Source organism: Girardinichthys multiradiatus, chromosome 6 (genome assembly GCF_021462225.1).
Source record: "Girardinichthys multiradiatus isolate DD_20200921_A chromosome 6, DD_fGirMul_XY1, whole genome shotgun sequence".
In the NCBI taxonomy this organism is placed as follows: domain Eukaryota; kingdom Metazoa; phylum Chordata; class Actinopteri; order Cyprinodontiformes; family Goodeidae; genus Girardinichthys; species Girardinichthys multiradiatus.
This window is the reverse complement of record NC_061799.1, coordinates 25,883,252-25,903,999: the sequence shown is the minus strand read 5'-3', so window position 1 is coordinate 25,903,999 and position 20,748 is coordinate 25,883,252. Positions and strand designations below refer to the sequence as shown.

The 20,748-nt window shown below is 38.0% G+C and overlaps 1 protein-coding gene across 3 annotated transcripts in view; it reads left to right on the top strand.

The window, feature by feature from the left end:
• Positions 1-20,748, top strand: part of LOC124870286 (adenylate cyclase type 1-like) — a 59,714-nt gene that overhangs the window by 7,243 nt on the left and 31,723 nt on the right. For all 3 annotated transcript variants that reach the window (XM_047368882.1, XM_047368884.1, XM_047368883.1), the window contains one exon: positions 10,728-10,839. In XM_047368882.1, coding sequence (XP_047224838.1) covers positions 10,728-10,839 — 112 coding nt within the window. The remainder of the gene's footprint in view (positions 1-10,727; positions 10,840-20,748) is intronic.

The following is a 20,748-nucleotide window of genomic DNA, read 5'->3' as shown; positions in this document are numbered from 1 at the left end:
ACATTGACTTCATAATTTTGTATAAAATAGTTTTTAAACCGAACTTTGTAAGAAAAATGTACTGCTCTGAGTGGGTTTAGTTTGAAATAACATCAAAACAATTAGACATAAACTACCAGAGTGACTGATAGCCTGTTCATTAATCATAAAATTCCACTCAAAGAAAGAACATATTATATAGTCACATTTTGTTGTAAGCATATTGCGCTTTTATTGACTTGCCGTCAGCACATCCGCTGCCCACACTGTATCTCCACAGGGGTCCATCCAGCGCTAACCCCGAAGCCGGCTCCATGCTCGTATCTTCGAGTGTGTGATTAAATTGACATCACATCTGCCAAAGCGGCTACAGCAATGCCTCCCGGAGCGGGAAAGAAAATATTTGCATAATTGGGCAAATAACTCTTCAAATAAGTGCCACAGGAGAGGAAATGATCAATGAATGTGGGTGTGTGTCAAAGCGTGTGTGTGGTTGTGTTGTTGGCACCACAACCACACACACTTGATGTCAGGTATAACGTTCTAATCATCACAGGATTATTGCTCTTTGTAATTTGTGGCTCATTCAGTTAAAATTCATCACCACTGTGGATAAAAATAATTCCGCTTACTGTGATGATCCAGATATCTGAGGTCTTTGGTAAATTTGAACAAACTGTAAACCATTCAAATCATGATGACACATACTGGTGTACTTTTGAGAGTTAAATCCTTTTTTAGTTGTGTTGCATATAAAATTTCAACTGCCCACAGTTCATTCATATCGTCTGAGCCGCGTCCATAATATTCGCCTTACATTTTCTGTAGCAAAAAACTCTAGACTGCAGGAGGAGCAGCCAGGCAAACACACTGTGCATCTATTAAACAGCACTGCTGGAAGTTGTACTGAATGAGCCCTGGCACTGTCCTGCTGAAATAGCTATGAACCTTCTGGGAAAAGGTATCTCTGTGACTGGAGTATCTATTTCTTCAGAATTTCAAATGGCACTCTGACCCTACATTACTACAATATACAAGCTCTCAAAAGTGTTTACACCCCTCTTAAAATGTCATGTCTTTCTAATGTTAAAAGATAGACCTCATTTTTTCTACAAATGATGATTTGTCCTTAACTATTTAACTGGAAAATAAACAATTCTGTTAGAAAGACAACAATGTAAGCCCACCTTTAAACTAATATTAATTTTACCTTTACCTTTTGACTCAGTTTCAGCAGTCAGTGTTCTTTGGTAGCTGTCTGTCAGCATCCCACATCTTGACTTATTTTATTTTATTTTATTTCATTTATTTATTTTATTTTAAAGGTTTATTCCAAGCCAGTAAGAAAATGCATATAATACAAAAATAAAATAAGTATAGTGTACTACAGAATACAAAAATAGTAATAACAACAATAATAGGAATAATAATACTAAGAATGACTTGGAAAGGAGTGGGATGAAGAAAAACTTATTTAGTCACACCCCCCTTTCCCATTCCTTTAGAAATTACATGATTGCTGCCATTTACAGTTTAGTAACTAAATTTTCACTGTCACATCAACATAGCATATTACATCAATAACAATATACATAAAGAATCAACATATTCAATATATAGTTATTATAACCACAATATACAAATATACATTACAGGTCCAGTCAGACCCCCCTGCCAATAACCATGTATTGTGACCAAACTGTTTCTTGATATCTTAATTTAAATTGATGAATATTTGGACATTGCTTGAGCTGCGATCCCAATCGGTTCCAAGGTTTAACACCACACACAGACACACACAAACTTTTCCTAGTAGTTCTCACTGCTTGGATCTTAAAGTTACCACAGCCCCTCAGATAATAACCCCCTTCTCTCTGTGTAAAGAGCTTTTGGATGTTAGTAGGTAATACATTTTTACTGGGTTTATATAGAAACTGTGCAGTATAAAAATCTCCTAAATCAAAAAATGTTTAACAATTTAGACTGCCAGAATAAAGTATTAGTGTGATCACAAAATCCTATTTTATTTATAACTCTCACAGCATGTTTTTGGAGTATAAAGAGGGGATGTAGTAAACTTCTATAGTTATTGCCCCAGATTTCTATACAGTAGATTAAATACTAATGTGCAATACAATAATCACAATGCATTATATTCCAAGAAGTATTTAACCTTGTAAATAATTGAGACACTTTTAGAAATTTTACTTTGTATGTGTCTGATGTGTGGTTTGTAGCTCAATTTGCTGTCAATAATTATTCCCAAAATTTTATTTCTGACATGGTATCAATACCATCTATATTTATTACTGAGTTAAAATTTTCCTTGTAATTTCCAAAAAACATTACTTTAGCTTTATTTAAATTTAGAGATAATTTATTGATATCCATCCATGATTTTAGTTTAAGTAATTCATTATTTATATTGTATACTAAATCACTATAACTATCAATTGAGTAAAACATATTGGTGTCATCCGTAAGTAGAATTAAGTGTAATAACTTAGATACATTAGATATATCATTATTATAGAAATTAAACAACATTGGACCCAATACAGATCCCTGTGGGACCCCACAAGCAATGCCCAAATACCCTGACTTAAACTCACCCATCCTACATTAATGTTGTCTCTTCATTAAATAACTTTGAATCTAACTCCAAGCCGCTACCCTAATGCCATATCTTTCCAGTTTTCTGAGTAATATTTTATGCTTCAGAGTATCAAAGGCTTTTTTTAGGTCAATAAATATTCCCACTGCATATTTCCTCCTCTCTAAACTATTTGTAATCTCTTCCACAGCATCGATTATGGCCATTGATGTTGACATAGCTGACCTAAACCCATACTGACATTCATTGATCAAATTATGTTTTTCTATACATTTCTCTAATCTATTATTGAAGAGTTTTTCTAAGATTTTAGAAAACTAAGGGAGCAGAGAGACAGGACTATAGTTAGTGAAAATGTGTCTGTTTGCATTCTTGCATTTCATGTTATTTGGAAAAGTTCCTGTTTGAAATGATATATTACATATATACGTTGATGGTTTAGAGATACTATGTTTAATTCTTTTTACTAATGTCATATCTATATCATAACAATCAGTAGATTATTTGTTCTTACACTTATTAACAATATCTATTATTTTCTACCTCAGTTACTCTAGACAGAAAAATCGTCTTTGAATTTATTTCTATGGATGAATTATCTAATTACTTGATTATACACTTAGGGATTTTATCTGCCAAGTCTGGCCCAACATTTACACAAAACGTATTGAAAATATCTACAATTGTATTCATATTATAGTTATCACAGTTCTTATCACTAAAGTAGTCTGGATATGTATTATTTTTTGTATTCCCTTTAATAACAGTATTTAGTATTTCTCAGACCCTCTTAGTGTTATTCTTATTATTTAAAAGATCGGTGCAATATAATTTCTTACTAATTCTTATAATATCAGTTAATTTGTTTTTATATATTTATATATCTATGTTCAGATTCTTCGTTCTTTAATCTGATGAATTGTCTAAAAAGTATTTATCTTCTTACTAGCATGTTGTAAACCCTTAGGTAACCATGGACATTTTATAACTGTGTTGGTTTTACTAAATTGCTGATATTTTCTCAATCTACCTTTGCAAAATATATCCAAATACTGTATATTTGACAGTGAAGAGATCTCTTGTCCACAGCCATTCCTCAAAGGACCCCCGGAGATTTCCTATCAGATTTTGGTTCATTCTTCTGTCATCAAGTCATTGTTTTGTTGTTTTTGATGTATATTTTGAGTGAACGTTTTTCTCGTGCTACATGAATTTGCAGTTACTATTACTAGTACATGTAATTCTCTTTAAGAATACAGTAAAATAGCATTATTGAAAATGTAAATCATGTGCTCTTTAACCTGCTTTGATCAATGTCATGAAAAGTATTGCTAATTTCTTTTGTGATTGCTCTTTCTGTACACTTGAATGTTTCAGATCACACAACATTAGACAAAGATAACCTGAATAAATGCAAAAAGGTATTTTCAAATGAGAATTTTAGTTCATTTAGGGTTAAGGATATCCCAACCAGCCTGGCTCCAAGTGAAAATATAATTGCTCTCTTTGTTTAATTGTGAATCAACAGAACATATTTTTAGCTAAGTTTCATCTGTCACAGCCAGCCCTGATTACTTTTAGAAATAACTAAAATACAACCTCTCTGACAACATAAAGTTGGCTAAGAGATCATGCCTCGATCAAAAGAAATTCAAGAACAGCTAATACACAAAGTTATTGACATATATCAATTTGGAAATGATTACAAAATCATTTCTAAGGTTTGAGGATGCCAGGAAACCACAGTGAGAGCCATTATCCACAATTGGAAAATAGATTAGACAGTGATAAAGCCTTCAAGGAGTGGGTGTCTACTAAAAATTACTCCAAGATTGCATTAACAAGTTGACCAGGAAGTCACAAAAGAACCCAGAACAACATCACTCACTTACCTCAGTTAATGTCGGTTTTCTTGATTTAAAAATAAGAAAAAGACTCGACAAAAATGACATCCATGAGAGAATAAAACCACTGCTGACCAAAAGAACACAAAGGTCTATCCCAGATTTGCAAAATAAGATCTCTATGATTCCCAAGAATTTATAGAAAATATACTGTGGACTAGTGAGATGCAATGATACTTTTTAAAAGGTGTGGGTCCCATCGCAAATGGCACTGACAGACAATCAAATACTGTATTGTGGTATTAGTGTGGTGGTCTGGGGCTGCTTTTATGCTGCAGGACATGGACATTTTGCAGTAAGTAATGCTCCCTAGCAGATAATCCTAAAGACAAATGTCTTGCCATCAGTTTGTGACCTAAACCTCAAGGACACTATTATGTTATGCAGCAGGACAATGATCCAAAGCACATCAGCAAGTCCCACTGTTTATGGTTAAAAAAAAAATGTTTTATATTGGTCATATGATGTGGACTTAAATCTGATTAAGCTGTAGGCTCATGTTATTAAATAAGCAGGTCATTCTTGAAAACTCACTTCAAATTTGCCTGAATTATAACAATTCTGCAAAGGTGACAAAACCAGTTATTAGGTTTAGGGACAATTATTACTTTACATAGAGACAAGTTGGTTTTCATAGTTTTTCAACTTAATCAATTAAATAGCCATTTGAAAACTGCTTCTATTTAATCAGGTTATTCTTGTTTGACATATAACATTTTGCTGAATGAACATTTAGGTGTGACAAAAAGCAAAAACAGAAGAAATCTGCATGGGGACAAATACTGTTTTCGCTACACCATAACCTCATTGCTGAGTTTCAGTGATATTCAGTGAAGTGTTTACAGAAACATAGCATTTAATACTCACATTTTTACCAGCCACAGATGGTTGTTGGATACACTATTTAACACAAACTGAATCCACCGCCCCTCATTATGGCGACATCTGTGAGACAACAAAGTGACATTTAGAAGCTCTCTCTCACAGATCCAGCACTCTGTCATGCTGTGAAATCTCAAGCCCACATGAAGGTAACAGTCGGCAATCAGTGCAAGAACTGCAGACGTGTAAGTTGTTTGGGACAGTTTTATGACTAATCCCCTTCACACCATCAACTAGCACACAGCACTCAGGCCCAATCCTTCAGAAACTTTCTCCTTGTTAAAAAACACAAGGAATAAATGAGGACACCACAGTTTTTGGGCCAAGGAACAAATTGGATGTCAAACTGTTACAGAGCTTAATATCAGCTTGTTATGTTGCTCAGAAGTAAAGATGATCTATCATATGTTGAAAGCAGCTCGACTTTTACCTCTTTATGCATTTGTGTAGAGTTTCTCTGACATTTATTTCAATGAAATGTGTCATTAAAGAGAATACAATCTAAAATTTGTCATACTAGAGTGGACAGGTTTAGTGCTTCAACTTACCTCTGAGGCTAAATGGGTTAGTCAAGAGTCAAAAGAGGTGATTTACTGTACCATTAATGATTATATGGATTTGAGTGAACTTTAAATAAGGATGTAACAATACGTTCATCTTAAAGTTGAGGGAATTGACAATACTTGGGTCAGGAGAAATGAAACAGGATTTCAAATGTATTTTTAAGAAAACTAAGAATCCACTTTTTTATTTTTAGGAATAGTATAAAGCTTTCACAAACTGTGTTATGAAAAATCTGCAATCAGTGGAAAATAATTCAGTCAGTGCAGTTAAGCCGAAAAGCATTCATTCTCCTGGAATATTTAGATTTAACAATCTTTTCATTAAACCAAAAAGTTTGTTTCTGACTGGAAAGGAGACAGGTGTCTCTCAAAAGATGATAAAACAATTTATATGTAGTATCAACTTTAAAAAAAAGAATGGTCAATAATACAGGCCAAGTGGTAGTGCGGAGTACCCGACCTTCTTGGTGTCCTTGTCGGGGGTGCTGGATAGTGCCCCTCCCGGGGACTCCATTATTCTGCTGGGGGACTTCAACACCCACGTGGGAAACGACAGTGACACCTGGAGAGGCGTGATCGGGAGGAATGGCCTCCTCAATCTGAATCCGAGCAGTGTTTTGTTATTGGACTTCTGTGCTAGTCACGGATTGTCCATAATGAACACCATGTTCAAACATAAGGGTGTCCATCAGTGCACTTGGCACCAGGACACCCTAGGCAGGAGGTCAATGATCGACTTTGTTGTCGAGAAAGCCGGACAGACTTGGCAGGCCCGAGCGCATAGTGAGGGTCTGCTGGGAACGTCTGGCGGACCCCTCGGCCAGGGATGTATTCAACTACCACCTCCGGGAGAGTTTTGACCTGATCCCGGGGGATGTTGGAGACATAGAGTCTGAGTGGACCATGTTCTCCGCATCTATTGTCGATGCTGCTGCCCGTAGCTGCGGCCGTAAGGTCTGCGGTGCCTGTCGCGGCGGCAATCCCAGAACCCGGTGGTGGACACCCGCAGTAAAGGCCGGGGCTGTGGCAGAGGCAAAAACTCGGGCCTGGGAGGAGTTCAGTGAGGCCATGGAGAAGGACTACCGGTTGGCCTCGAAGCGATTCTGGCAAACCGTCCCGCGCCTCAGGAGGAGGAAGCAGTGCTTCGCCAACACTGTTTACAGTGGGGGTGGGAGGCTGCTGACCTCAACTGAGGACATTATCGGGTGGTGGAAGGAGTACTTCGAGGATCTCATCAATCCTGCCATCATGCATTCCCTGGTGGAAACAGAGGCTGGGGACTTGGGGTTGGACTCCTTCATCACCCAGGCTGAAGTCACCGAGGTGGTTAAAAATCTCAGCGGTGGCAAGGCTTCAGGGGTGGATGAGATCCACCCTGAGTACCTCAAATCTCTGGATGTTGTGGGGCTGTCATGGTTGACAGGTGGTCGGGGACAGTGCCTCTGGACTGGCAGACTGGGGTGGTGGTCCCCCTTCATAAGAAGGGGGATCGGAGGGTGTGTTCCAACTACAGGGGGATCACACTCCTCAGCCTCCCTGGCCTATGCCAGGGTATTGGAGAGGAGAGTCCAGCCGATAGTCGAACTTCGGCTTCAGGAGGAGCCGCGTGGTTTTCGTCCCGGCCGTGGAACACTGGACCAGCTCTATACCCTCTACAGGGTACTCGAGGGTTCATGGGAGTTTGCCCAACCGGTCCACATGTGTTTTGTGGACCTGGAGAAGGCATTCGACTGTGTCCCTTGTGATGCCCTGTGGAGGGTGCTCCAGGAGTATGGAATCGGGGGCCCTTTATTAGGGGCCATCCGGTCCCTGTATGAGCGAAGCAGGAGTTTGGTCCGCATTGCCGGCACTAAGTTGGACCTGTTCCCGGTGCATGTTGGACTCCGGCAGGGCTGCCCTTTGTCACCGGTCCTGTTCATAACTTTTATGGACAGGATTTCTAGGTGCAGCCAAGGGCCAGAGGGGGTCTGATTTGGGGACCAGTGGATTTCGTCTCTTTTTTTTGCAGATGACGTGGTCCTGCTGGCCCCTCTCTAGCCAAGACCTACAGCATGCGCTGTGGCGGTTCGCAGCCGAGTGTGAAGCGACTGGGATGAAGATCAGCTCCTCCAAGTCAGAGGCCATGGTACTCGACCGGAAAAGGGTGGCTTGTCCTCTTCAGGTTGGAGGGGAGTTCCTGCCTCAAGTGGAGGAGTTTAAGTATCTCGGGGTCTTGTTCACAAGTGAAGGAAGAATGGAGCGGGAGATTGACAGACGGATCGGTGCGGCTGCCGCAGTAATGGGGGCACTGTGCTGGTCTGTTGTGGTGAAGAGAGAGCTGAGCCGAAAAGCGAAGCTCTCGATTTACCGGTCGGTCTACATTCCTACCCTCATCTATGGCCACGAACTTAGGGTCATGACCGAAAGAACGAGATCCCAGATACAAGCGGCTGCAATGAGCTTCCTCCGTAGGGTGACCGGGCACTCCCTTAGAGATAGGGTGAGGAGCTCGGCCATCCGGGAGGGGCTCAGAGTACAGCCGCTGCTCCTCCACATTGAGAGGAGCCAGTTGAGGTGGCTTGGGCATCTATACCAGATGCCTCCTGGACGTCTTCCTCGGGAGGTGTTCCAGGCACGTCCCACCCGGAGGAGGCCCAGGGGACGGCCCAAGACACACTGGAGGGACTATGTCTCTCGGATGGCCTGGGAACGCCTTGGGCTCCACCCGGAGGAGCTGGAAGAGGTGTCTGAGGAGAGGGACGTTTGGGTGTCTCTGCTGAATTTCCTGCCCCCGCGACCCGGTCCCGGATAAGCGGAAGACGACGAATACGAGTACAAGATGATCAATAATTAATAGAACAATATTTATTGGCATTACAGCCATCAAACCATTCTCCTTTTTGCATTTTTCCTCTATTTTCACCAGTTATCTTTTATGATCATCTCCAAGTTCTTTATTTTGGGAGGGCTCAATGCCATCACCTTAATCTTTAGCTCCCCCAACAGATTCTCTATCAGTTCGCGTCAGGACTCTGGCTGAGCCACTCCACAAGTTTAATATTACTTCCAGTCAGAATGTTGGCAGTTAAAAAAATTCTTGTAATAACTAAATATGCTTATCTGTAATTCTCCAAGAACTGCAGTTCCCATGCAGGTTCCAATCTAAAGTGCCAAAACCTCACAAACTTTACTGATCACAAACTTTCTTTTTATGTCTAAATAGTTTGGATTTTTATGAAGAGATGATCAAATGCAGTCCAGATTTGCTAAAAACACACAGGTCCATGCTCTGTCTCAGGTCAGCGTTTGCCCTGCATTGCTGGGACTGTTTTCTTCCCCCTCTACTGCTCCTCCTACACTTTAATTCCCCTGCTGTGCACACTTCCATTTAAACATTAAAGCAAGCACAGTCATACAAGTCATTGTTGTTGATTTTTGTAAATGTGTAGACACTGTTGATATCAAAATGTTTTTACAGTTATCAGGCAAAAGGTTTTAGAAGTGTTGACCTTAAGTTCTTGCTCAGAACACAAAACTGTATTTTAGCAAACTTTACAAAGTGTACTCTATTTTTTAGTAAATATTTTAAAGTACATGACCACTAAAAGTGTGTTGAAACAATAGGACAACTCTTCAATTCCTCATTGTGTCACTAGAAAAAATAACTTGCACCAGTGGGGTCTCAACTCATCAAATTGTGGGGTCTTGAGATTTTCTTCAGAAATTAAAGAAAAAAAAAAAGACAGAAGTTATAAGAAGGAAAAGAAAATGATTTTTTGGTTGCTGATTCTGTGAATTTTGTAAATCTACCCCTTCTTGTAATGGATTTACAAGTTAAGTGTTACGTGAATGCACAAGTAATTGTGCATGAAACTGAAGGTCACCAAAGCTCTTCCACCATTGTTTTGTGGGTGAGATGCAAAAAGACTTGGAAGGATACTATCACATTTCATTTACAACAGCAGAAGGCAGGCGTTTATCTCTAAAACATCCTAGCGCTTTATGGATTCTGTCCTGTCTGACTTTTCATTGACAGGATTTTCAAAAGCTATGGGATGGAGAAATTGTTATTTCCCACCTAACCTCCTCTCGTCGGTGCACTGTCAATATCTAGTAGGTGTTCGCAGATGAGCCAAAAGGATGTGTTGCTTGCCAGCACAAGAAACACATATTGCAGAGTGGTTCAATTCAATTTGCACAAATTTCAAAATGATCCCAAAAACATTCAGTGGCACAAAGGATACTAAAGATATCTTCTAACTTTGTGCCACATGTTGTCTTTGCAGGATTCTGACTAACCTGGCAGTGACGCTGTGCACTTGACAGTGCAATGTGTTTTTTTTGCTCAGGCACTTGACTGATCAGTTCACTCGTGTAATGTGATAGAACAAGCATTTTTGATCGTGGACATTGGGATGAAATTCCAAATACCTTAAAACGATCTCTTTTTTATGTAGCTATTTGCTGAGGTAGCTTCATCCTATATGCAGCCTGCTACCAATGAAAATAAAATTCCCTTGAAAACAGTGACAGCCCCTTTACTGTTGCACGATGTCTTAGAATGACTCCTCTGCAACTCCTAACAGGCCGTGTCTCAGATCCCTATGAGATGCTCCTGCTGCTGTTCCATGTTCCATGTTTTCAAAGGGTATACATTTGGATGAGAGTGTAATTTTTTCTTGAAATGACACCAACTTTTGACGTTTCAGAAAAAATAAACAGAGGTTGATTTCTTCAGTAAACTGTAACATGGTATAATAATTAATTAGCAAGGACTTAATTTGTTCTTCTGTTTTTCTGTTGCAGCATCCTGTTTGCAGATATAGTTGGTTTCACCAGCCTCGCGTCTCAGTGCACAGCCCAGGAACTGGTTAAACTCCTAAATGAGCTGTTTGGAAAGTTTGATGAGCTTGCCACGGTGAGTCCATCTCTTTTCCTTGAAGCCATATTTCCTCAATTATAGCCACTGCTGGCACTCAAAGCAACACACTCTGTGCAAAGAGTGCCTTGCCCAAACTCTGATACAGTAGTGTGTGTATGTTGGTGTGCTTGTAGCTCATTTTGGCCACAGGCTATTGGCTCACTCCTGTAGCTTAGCTTGATGTCACAGTGAATATTGGAAGCCCATATGATGCTTAATATGATTATCCAGTGCTTCATTTCAGGAAAGAGTTGACAGACCGCTTTAATCTCAGCCAGATTTAGCCACAGCTAAACCTCGCCTCCTCTCTTGTGTGAATGGACTGAATGGAGGAAATTGCAGGGAAGATGATTTATATTCATCTCCAGTTGCTCTTGGTATGAATGTGAAAAAGATTTAATGTCTCCCATCTGTTAATATTTTACTCTGCGGGTTATGGGTCAGGGTTTAGAACTCACTTGACCTTTTCTTTAAACTTGTAATACTTTTATCAATTTGTTTTCCACTGTAGCACTTTAAACAGAAAAAGAACAGAGATTTTCATAATTTTATTTTTCTCTATTTTTTAAGATGTGGATTTGGCAGAGACAGCATCGATATGTTTCCTGCAGTATCCATGGGCTAGTCAAATCCACTAATCTTCAGGATTGCAACAAACCTTTTTTTGTGCTTTTACAGAAGGGTTGACTTTGGCTCTGTCGGGAGCTTCTATTTTTAACTTGTTTGTTTACAGCCACAAATTTAGGACTAGCTAAAAAAAGACAGGTGTTTTGTTGTCAGTTGTGGTTGTCACCGCCTTTTTTAACAATTGTGTAAAAGTTGTTATATGATTGTTGCTATTTGCTGTTGCTTGTGGTTTCATGAAAACAACTTGATCTACCTCTATTTTGGTTTCTGTATGTTGGGGTTTTTAGCTTTAAAGTCACATTTTTCTTAGAACTCAAAATAAGCAGTTGCATCTTTAGAACGGGATTTCCAAGCTGTTTTGATACTATGAGCTCCACAACTGAATGGAATTTTTTTTTCTGGACATGGCGGCTAGTTGAGAGCCTCCTAGTACCCTCAAAGGCATGTCCCCAGCTATTAAATGTGCCCTGACCTAAAGCCACACTCACTCTTATCCACTTTGGCAGGAAGTGGCAATGCCAGTGACTCATAGCTGTGGTCACTTTGGGCATGCAGGCTCCCTTTCGTTCCATACGAAGAGCGGGCGATGCCACATGGCCAGTGGGCATCATCTCATCGTACCATTCCAGCACCAACCCCACACCACCTGTCCACTCTTTGGACTTGTCAAGCTGCATGGGAAGCGGGCCAGGAACACAGTGTCCTCCTGTAGTGCTGTTGATGTAGCAAACCAAGTCTCTTCTTCTCCACTCTCTCTAAATTATTTTACATGAATGAATCTAAGCTAGGGTTTATCCAAAAGCTTGCCATGAGACCAACTGCAGCATCACTTCCCTTGGCCAGTAAATTTCTATTTACTTTCTAAAACTGACACAATCTCCATATAATTTTATATTTATTGATAAATATTTTTGTGATTTTTAAAAGACTTAACAGAAATCATCCACCTTCTTCTTACCTTTCTAGCATATGGAAGAAAATACAAAACCTGTTTTCTAAACAATAATTCTATTTCCTTCCAAAGGCACATTTGCATGTTAGAAAAGTGACACACAAGGTTTCATTAGCTTGTATTTAGACCTGTTTTCCTGCACCAGAGAGTGCAGGTTCATTATTGACACCTTTTCAGGCCCTGATGTTGACTCTGCCATCTCGTAACTAATTAAGACTGAATGTACCACGTGTTAATTTCCCTTTCAGTCCAAGTGTGGCATTTCCATGCACCTCACTTGTTTTAAAAAGCTATTCAGTGTCCACTTTCTTGTCAGTTTAAAACTAGCATTTTGGGAAATATTTTCTTTTTTTTTAATTATTCAGTTTTATCTTATTTTGAATGTGTTATCTTCATGGTTTTGGACACAGTGGATATTAATAGATTTACACTGCATTGGAGAGATGCTCTGAACTTGTTTACCTTTTGCTTTGTGTATCTCAGTGTGATTTTTTTATGAGATAGATTAAAATAAAGTAGCACGGATTTATGAATTTTACATAAAAACATTTTTCAAAACATGTGACATTATTTGTATTCTGCCCTCTAAAATCAAAACCAACTTTTGACATTGTCTGTATGGAAATAGCATTGAAGGAGGAGTTCCATCAAGAAAATATTTTATGCTTGCATTGCTCTGGAGGTGTTCTTTTGTTTAGCTTTTTAGACAGATGCATTAATATTTTACCCCCTGTTGCGTTTCTACCTTGTATTCAAATTACTGTTATACACGAGTTTAAGTAAATAATGATCTAGAGTTACCTTTCCATACAACTAATACCATAACATATGACATTTGCATAATGTGCTCTCATAAAACTGCAATGGATTTTTGGGACATGTTGAAAAATCTATAATGTCAGTTAATCTCGCACTGTGCTGTGCAGTTGCTCTGTCAGAACTGATTCATGCTGAATGCTTGACCTTGCAAAATAAAGCCATGCTGGCATGGCTTTATTTTTTATTAACTCAGTTAATCATTTTTTGACTATTCAGGTAGCACTAATAAACTAGCTAGCATAAGTAACTTACTCTGTCATTGTAAAACACACACTGTAACATGTATAGTGTTCATCCCAATATACACACCATATTCAGGTAAATAAAATTTCTGGCTTACAGCTAATGAGAACCGAAAATGCAGTTTCTTTGAAACAATTGCATGTTAAATATGACCAGTAAAAATCATTTTTAATACAGGAAGGTTACATAGTGGCCTACACAATCATGTGAAAGAATCCAGCAGTTTTTCTAGGATCATAAATCTCAAAAGGTTGTTGTTAAAGAAACTGGCTGCTCACAAAAAGCTGTATCCATGCATTTAACGAAATGTTGAGGGAAAGGACAGAGTTGGGACAGTTGTTAAGCAAAGTCAAGGGGAAAGATTAACAAGGAGTGAAGTGCAGCTGGAGTGTTCAAGAACCACCACACGCATGACATGGGCTGCAGCTGTCACATTCATTGATTTAAGCCACCTCTCAACCGAAAACAGAAGCATCTAACCTGGGCTCATAAAACATACGACTGTATTTTTACTTTGTGGTACAAAGTCCTCCTTTCACATGCAATTAAATCTTGCATTTCATCTGGAAATCGAGATCCCCGAATCAAAAGTAAGAGCAGAGAGTCACAGGTTCCACAATGCTTGAGGTCCAGCGTGAAGTTTCCATTGTCAGTAATAATTCAGGAGAACATGTCATCTGCTGGTCTTCATTAACTGTGTTTTATTAAGTCCAAGGTCAGTGCAGCCCTCTACAAGGCACATTTTTTTTTAGCTTTTCATGAATCCCTATGTTTTATTGAAATTATGATTTTATTTCCCAACTGGACCTGGCACTTGCCCACAATGAATAAAAGTACTAATGCCTTGTTCAATGGTCATGGTAGCTTTTACCGCCAAACAGACTCACCTACCCTAAATCCCATTGAAAGAGACTTGGGCTATTGTCGTAAGGAACACGAAGAAAAACAACAGACCCAACAATGCAGCTGAGGTAAATGCCTCTATAGGAGCAACCTAGGCTTCCTCAACATCTCAGCATGATTGCCTCCATGCCACACCGTATTGATGCAGTAACTTAAGACAAAAGGAGTCCTAACCATTTATTGAGTGCATTTACTGTACATGGACATACTTTGTAGTAAGCGAACACTTCTCTATAAAAAAATGCTTTTGTAACTGGTCTTATATAATATTCTTATTTCCTGTGAAAGTCATTTTAAATTTCAACGAATATAAACACTTGAACTATAACACGCTGTGTGGAATAATTTTATAGAAATATTTCACTTTTTTAATTGAACTGATGAATAAATGAACCCTCGTACTCGTACTCGTACTCGTCGTCTTCCGCTTATCCGGGACCGGGTCGCGGGGCAGCAGACTCAGCGGAGACGCCCAGACGTCCCTCTCCCCAGACACCTCCTCCAGCTCCTCCAGGGGGAGCCCAAGGCGTTCCCAGGCCAGCCGAGAGACATAGTCCCTCCAGGGTGTCCTGGGCCATCCCCTGGGACCTTTTATTAATATTTTGATTTATTTAGATGCATCAGGGATACAGATGATGCAGATCATATACACCACAGTTCATATACACCACAGAACTACATTTGTTCACGTTTTAATTCACTTAAAGCATGTATAAGATACTCCAACATACTGTACATTGCAGGAGAAGGAAATCTGTTGCAGCAGTATTAACATAAAAACAGTAATAATGTTTACTTTTCTTGGACCTTTCTCAGTGGAACACTTTTATAGAAATCCACTCCTTTCTATTAAAATGGATGTGAAAAATTTCAAAAGTATAAATGTAATTTAAACACCCCCCCTTCTATAAACATTTCAAACTGGTTCTGTTTCCAACAGTCTGTCCAGTTTCCAAAACTTAAGCTGTGAGAGGATTATCATCAATTTATGGTTGTTATTGTGCTGTGTAACATTAATAGCTTTGTATTAGATGAGCGTTCGTGTGTTCGTGCACATGGTATACCATTGCTGTTTCCCTGGCGGAGTTTCATAAAGTGTTTTATTCTTGTCCCTCTTTTCTCTCCTCTTGCAACACCTCCCTGCATCACAGCTTTCAGACTCCTCCGCTCCTTGTTTCTCAGCTTTTTGATTGACATGTAGCAGCCTACTTCCTTCGACTGTGTCTTTTAAGCCCCATGGTTCTCTGCACTCTCTTTGCTTTTCATGTTTCCATTTTTAGAATGGCTCAATGATAGATTTATCTACTGTCTCTCACTTTCTTCGCAAGTGAGAGATTTGTTTTAGTACCCTCATATATAATGGTGAAAGCTCACTGAATATTCTCCAACAGGTATCTGCACCTTAGATAATTCTTAAGGATCTGAAATAAAACAAGGTTTCCTTAAAAAATGAAAAAAAGTCAAGGAAAGAATTATTCTAATAAGAACATTGATGTATGTATATAATAAATTGGAAGAATTTTTTGATGTAAGAATATCAGGGCAAAAAATTGTGTTTTGGTTATGATTTCATTAATTTCATTAACTTTGGAGTCCTCGGACTTGATAAAGCATCATAGAAGTCCAGATCATTTTTCATTAATTAAACCAAAGCAACTAAAAGGTGAGAACTTTTATATGAAGACTACAAGTCTGCTAGGATAATGTAACAAATGCAGAGTTGAAATCTCATGATTTTACCTGAAAACAGACTAAATATTTCCTGTTTTAGGTTAGTTAGGATTGCCAAAATTATTAATACCAGGTTAATGAGAATTTGTTTTTCTTTTTTCGAATTCAGAACTTTACATATATTGCCTTAGTATTTTGTGGCATTGCATTTAAAGTATATAATTTAGTCATACCTAGTCATATATTTTAAATATATAATTTAAATCTTTGTCGCTCAGTGCATTTGTACACTGGATTCTTTTTTATTTATTTTACTTTTTGAGTAAAGGCTTCTTGACTTCTGACCGAAAGTACAGTCCGTGAGTACAGGATTAATTTCACTGGGAGTAGTAACACTATCCTTCCAGCTATAAATTTTACAAGGCCTTTTGCTTTTGTTCTGAAGTTGATACAAACATTTTGCAAAAAAACACATTATTGTCTGGGAAAAAGAACCTGTCTGCTTTCTGAATGGTGTGATGGCTGGACGTTTCCATGCTGCATATAATTGTTTGAACGTGGCACCGTCAGGCATCTCCTAATATCTTAGCTGATTTATTTTTTTCCATAATGTAATACAAGGAAGCAGTATATTTGAGGTGTTGACACAGCTGTAACTCCAATCAAGTCAAATGTCATGAATTTACCAAAAATCATGCTTCCTTTGTTTAAAGGCATAGTAATCATAATGCATGTAAACTTCTGTCACTTCTGTCAGTCTGCCCCAGGGCAGCTGTGGCTACATTATAGCTCACCACTGTCAGTGTGTGAATGTGTGTATGAATGGGTGGATGACTGAATGTAGTGTGAAGCGCTTTGGGGTCTCTGGGGACTTGATAAAGTCCCATACAAGTACAGACCATTTACCATTAAACTTCTGACTTTGAAAAAGGTACTAAAAAAGTCTCTAAAACATTCTCTGATTACTTTGGCATTTAACTAGCAAAAATAATTTTGCTATTTCAAACTAACCTAAAAAAGGAAAGTTTGAGTCTAAATTTCATGTTAGTGGCAGCGTATGTAAATATCTGGTTTCAACTGTACTTTTATTACCCTTAATTTAAGAACAGGAAGTATTCACTGTCCACATGGTGACAGCTGCCTTCTAGAAAACAAAACCTGGGATTTTTCGCAAGCCAAATAATCCAGTCCTGGTTCGTCTCATGAGCAGATGCAAAGATTATTCACCAATCCTGCTGTTTCCCCTCAGATGTCTGTGTACCTAAAACTGTAGACTGAAGCAAAACCCAAAATAAATAAGCCAGCTTGGATCCTTGACAGCAGGGTAAGTAGGATAAATGCCTCTAAGAAAACACACCTTGACGAAGGTTTCTGTTGCAGTAATTGTAACGTAAGGCGATCTGAGCTCACATTAACCCTTTAGCCCAATATGACCTGAACCAGCTGTGCTTTTCCATTAAAGCTTGGAGCAACTGACGCACCACTGTAGCATCCTTGGGTAAATTACCATTCAGTTATTTTCAAAAGTGAGTTTATGTCATGAATTAACAGAGACAAAAAAAAACATGTGACATCTCTGAGAGTGAACTTCATTGGAGACCATTTCCACCGTTTAAAAAACACATTGAAAATAACCTTAATGTTCTAACATATTCAAAACTACAGTAAAATAAAGGAGATTGAGATTTTTCTTATTGTTTTTTTCATTGGTGAAGTTGAAAAACAACAAGATCTCTGTTATCATTTGTCAAATTGTCAAACATTGAAAAGTAATCAGTGAAAGTTTTCAAAATGTTCTCCAGCAGGCATGTATGGAGGCAAGTATTTGAGGCACCAGGATTTTTTATCAGATTTGATCAAGGCTTTTCCTCAACACAATAGGAAGCTGTATGTGCTCAAATCTCATCTAAAGTGTGAAACATGTGGAATCCAAGCTTAAACGTTTGCTTTGAAAAACATCATATTATAAAATCTAAGCATCCATTTGTCAAAAGGTTGTCAGTTTCATGAATAAAGTTTAAGAAACCTTTCCTCGGGTGAAGTTTAAAGACAAAGTTGACTGTATTCATACTCCTTGAATTTTTTCAACCACAAAGCTTTATGTATTTTACTTGGATAATATGTGATGGAACAACACAAAGCAGCACTTTCTTGTGAAAAGGAAGCAAAATGATACACATTTTTGCAACCAAAGCTCCGTCCATCTTTTCATCAATTCTGATCATCTTCCCTGTGCCTGCTGAACAAAAGCATCCCCATAGAACACTACTGCCTCCCCTTATTTCACTATTTAAGGGGATGTGCCGTACTGTTTTGTGCCACAAACTGTTATTTTGTTGTGTGTGTGGCTTGTTGCAAACTGAAAACTGTACTTCTTATGATTTTTATTTACATGGTTTTCTTCTTACGACTCTCCATAAAGGCTAGATTTGTAGAGTGCACATGTAATAGTCCATTCAGTCCCGCAGCTTCCTAGTCTCTTCTTCATCTGTGCATTTTCTCACCTGTATAGCATTCAGTAATCAAACTCCTCAGTATAAATACTCATTTGTTCACTTACTCCATTGTCAAGTGCCCTGTTCTCCCCGGCCTGCTCTTGCTGATGCCAATCTGGTTCTGGTTTTCAAGTTATATTATTCCTTGATCCTTGGTCTTCATATATTTGTACTTGGATTAAATGGTGGACCCCAACCAAATATATGGCTTCTGACAGCAAGTGGCTCCATAATTACAACCTTATGCCACACTTTATAGTCTTCTCTTTGTAAAGCATGTATCATTTTCCCTTTTTTTAAGTTTTGTTGTAACCTCCAAAAATATGGAGAGGTGTGAACACTTACAAATACAAAGGACTATATTTATTTATATACTATATAGTGAATGATTAAGAATATAATACTAATAATAATATTTAAGCATGTACAAATAATGTGTTTGGTTAAAATTATTCAAATATAACATCTTAAAACAGATTTATTTATGTTTCTTGGAAATTAAGATGAGCTTTGTTTAAGAACAGTTGAGGAAAATAGGAAAAATACTTAAAATAGCTTTAAAAAAACAACAGGGTTGACTGGTATTCATAGGTTTCATAGGGTTTTCATATATAAAATTGGGTTTGTCTTCTTTAAAAGATTGGGTGGATAATGTGTTTATATCATTTAAAAAAGAAACAAGAATAAAAGAACAAAGGTGGACCTATAGTTGAGATATGTTTAACAAGGGTAAGGAGGACATCTCACTTTCAAAACAAGAATTGCTTCCCTGCAGCCCAGATGCTCACAAAACATTGTCAGAAGAGGAGCTAGAAGAAACACTGATGTAACACAGTTGCAAGAACTCACCTGTCAAGATTTTTTTTAAATTAAACATCAAATCTGTTACAAGAGGCATATTTTACATACATTGTACAAAAGGACCATTTAATTCTTAATGCTTGAGTTTTGATCAAACTAAGATTTTCTGTTCTAGGCCAGTTAGGATTACCTTTCTAAGTAATCCTTCAGCCTGTGTTGGTACAGGACTTGTTTCACTGTGCAAAATGATATTCCCATACCAGCTTGTTTGGATGTTAGGCACTAAAACACGTTTGTGTTAGGGACACAGGACCCGTCTTTTCCTTGAACTGTATAATAGCGGAACATTCCTGTGGTTTTTATACTTTTTAATCAGATGAATGTTCAGGCGTTTTGAAAATTATGTCCAAAGATAAACAAGACTTAAGGAGGTCCTCAATTCTCTTCTTGATACTGATTTGTATTGATTTTCCCATGACGTCATGCATGGAAACAATGTGTTTGATGTGCTGTCTTAAAATATGTCCACAGTGTCATCATCTGGGCTTTCCTAAGCTGTTTAAAGGCAAAGAAATCTTAGTGAACACAAACCTTGGAATTTATAGACAGTTACATGTTATTCTGACATTCTGATATTTGGGATATTGTTCTGAAAATCTCCAGTGAGCTGAAACAGGAAACATTTGGTCTGATCGAATTTCAGACAGTAAGAAAAAAGACAATCTGCCTTCTTGAATCATGTATGTAGATTTCTGGTTGCATTTGTAAATATATAAAAAAAACTGTGAAATAATACCTTCACCATCATTTAATCTCTTTCTATAGGTTAAATGATTTGCAAACGACAATATTTTGTCGTGATTTATATTTTGTACAGCTTTCCAACTCCTTAGCAAGACAGCCTTTACATCCAAATTGAATTATTATTGGCAAATTCACACAATACTGTAGGGTATCTTAGTGTCTAGGAATATATTACCAACATCCCAAAAATATATCACAATTTTTCTATATATCAGTCCAAGAAAACAGTGTTCTTATCAGCTGTTCATGAAGCCAGTGCCATCCTTAGAAATTAAACAGTTTTGGCACACTGAGCATTTGTTATTTGCCATATCTGTTAATATATCAAGGTTTCCTTCACATATCTCACCCACTCGCTCCAACCCACTACAGTGGAGTGAGAGAAGGAAGTGTTGATAGATTTTTTATTTGCTATAAAATAGCTGGAGAGATTTATTTTTTTTACTGGAGATGGAAAGAGGATTAAAAGAAATGCATTTTTTATTATTTACAAACCTATTCTACATTCCCAACTTTCATTTTTGCAAAAAGAAAAAAAAATGCTGAATTATCAAAGAATGTTAAAATGAAGCAAAGAACAAAGAAGAAACC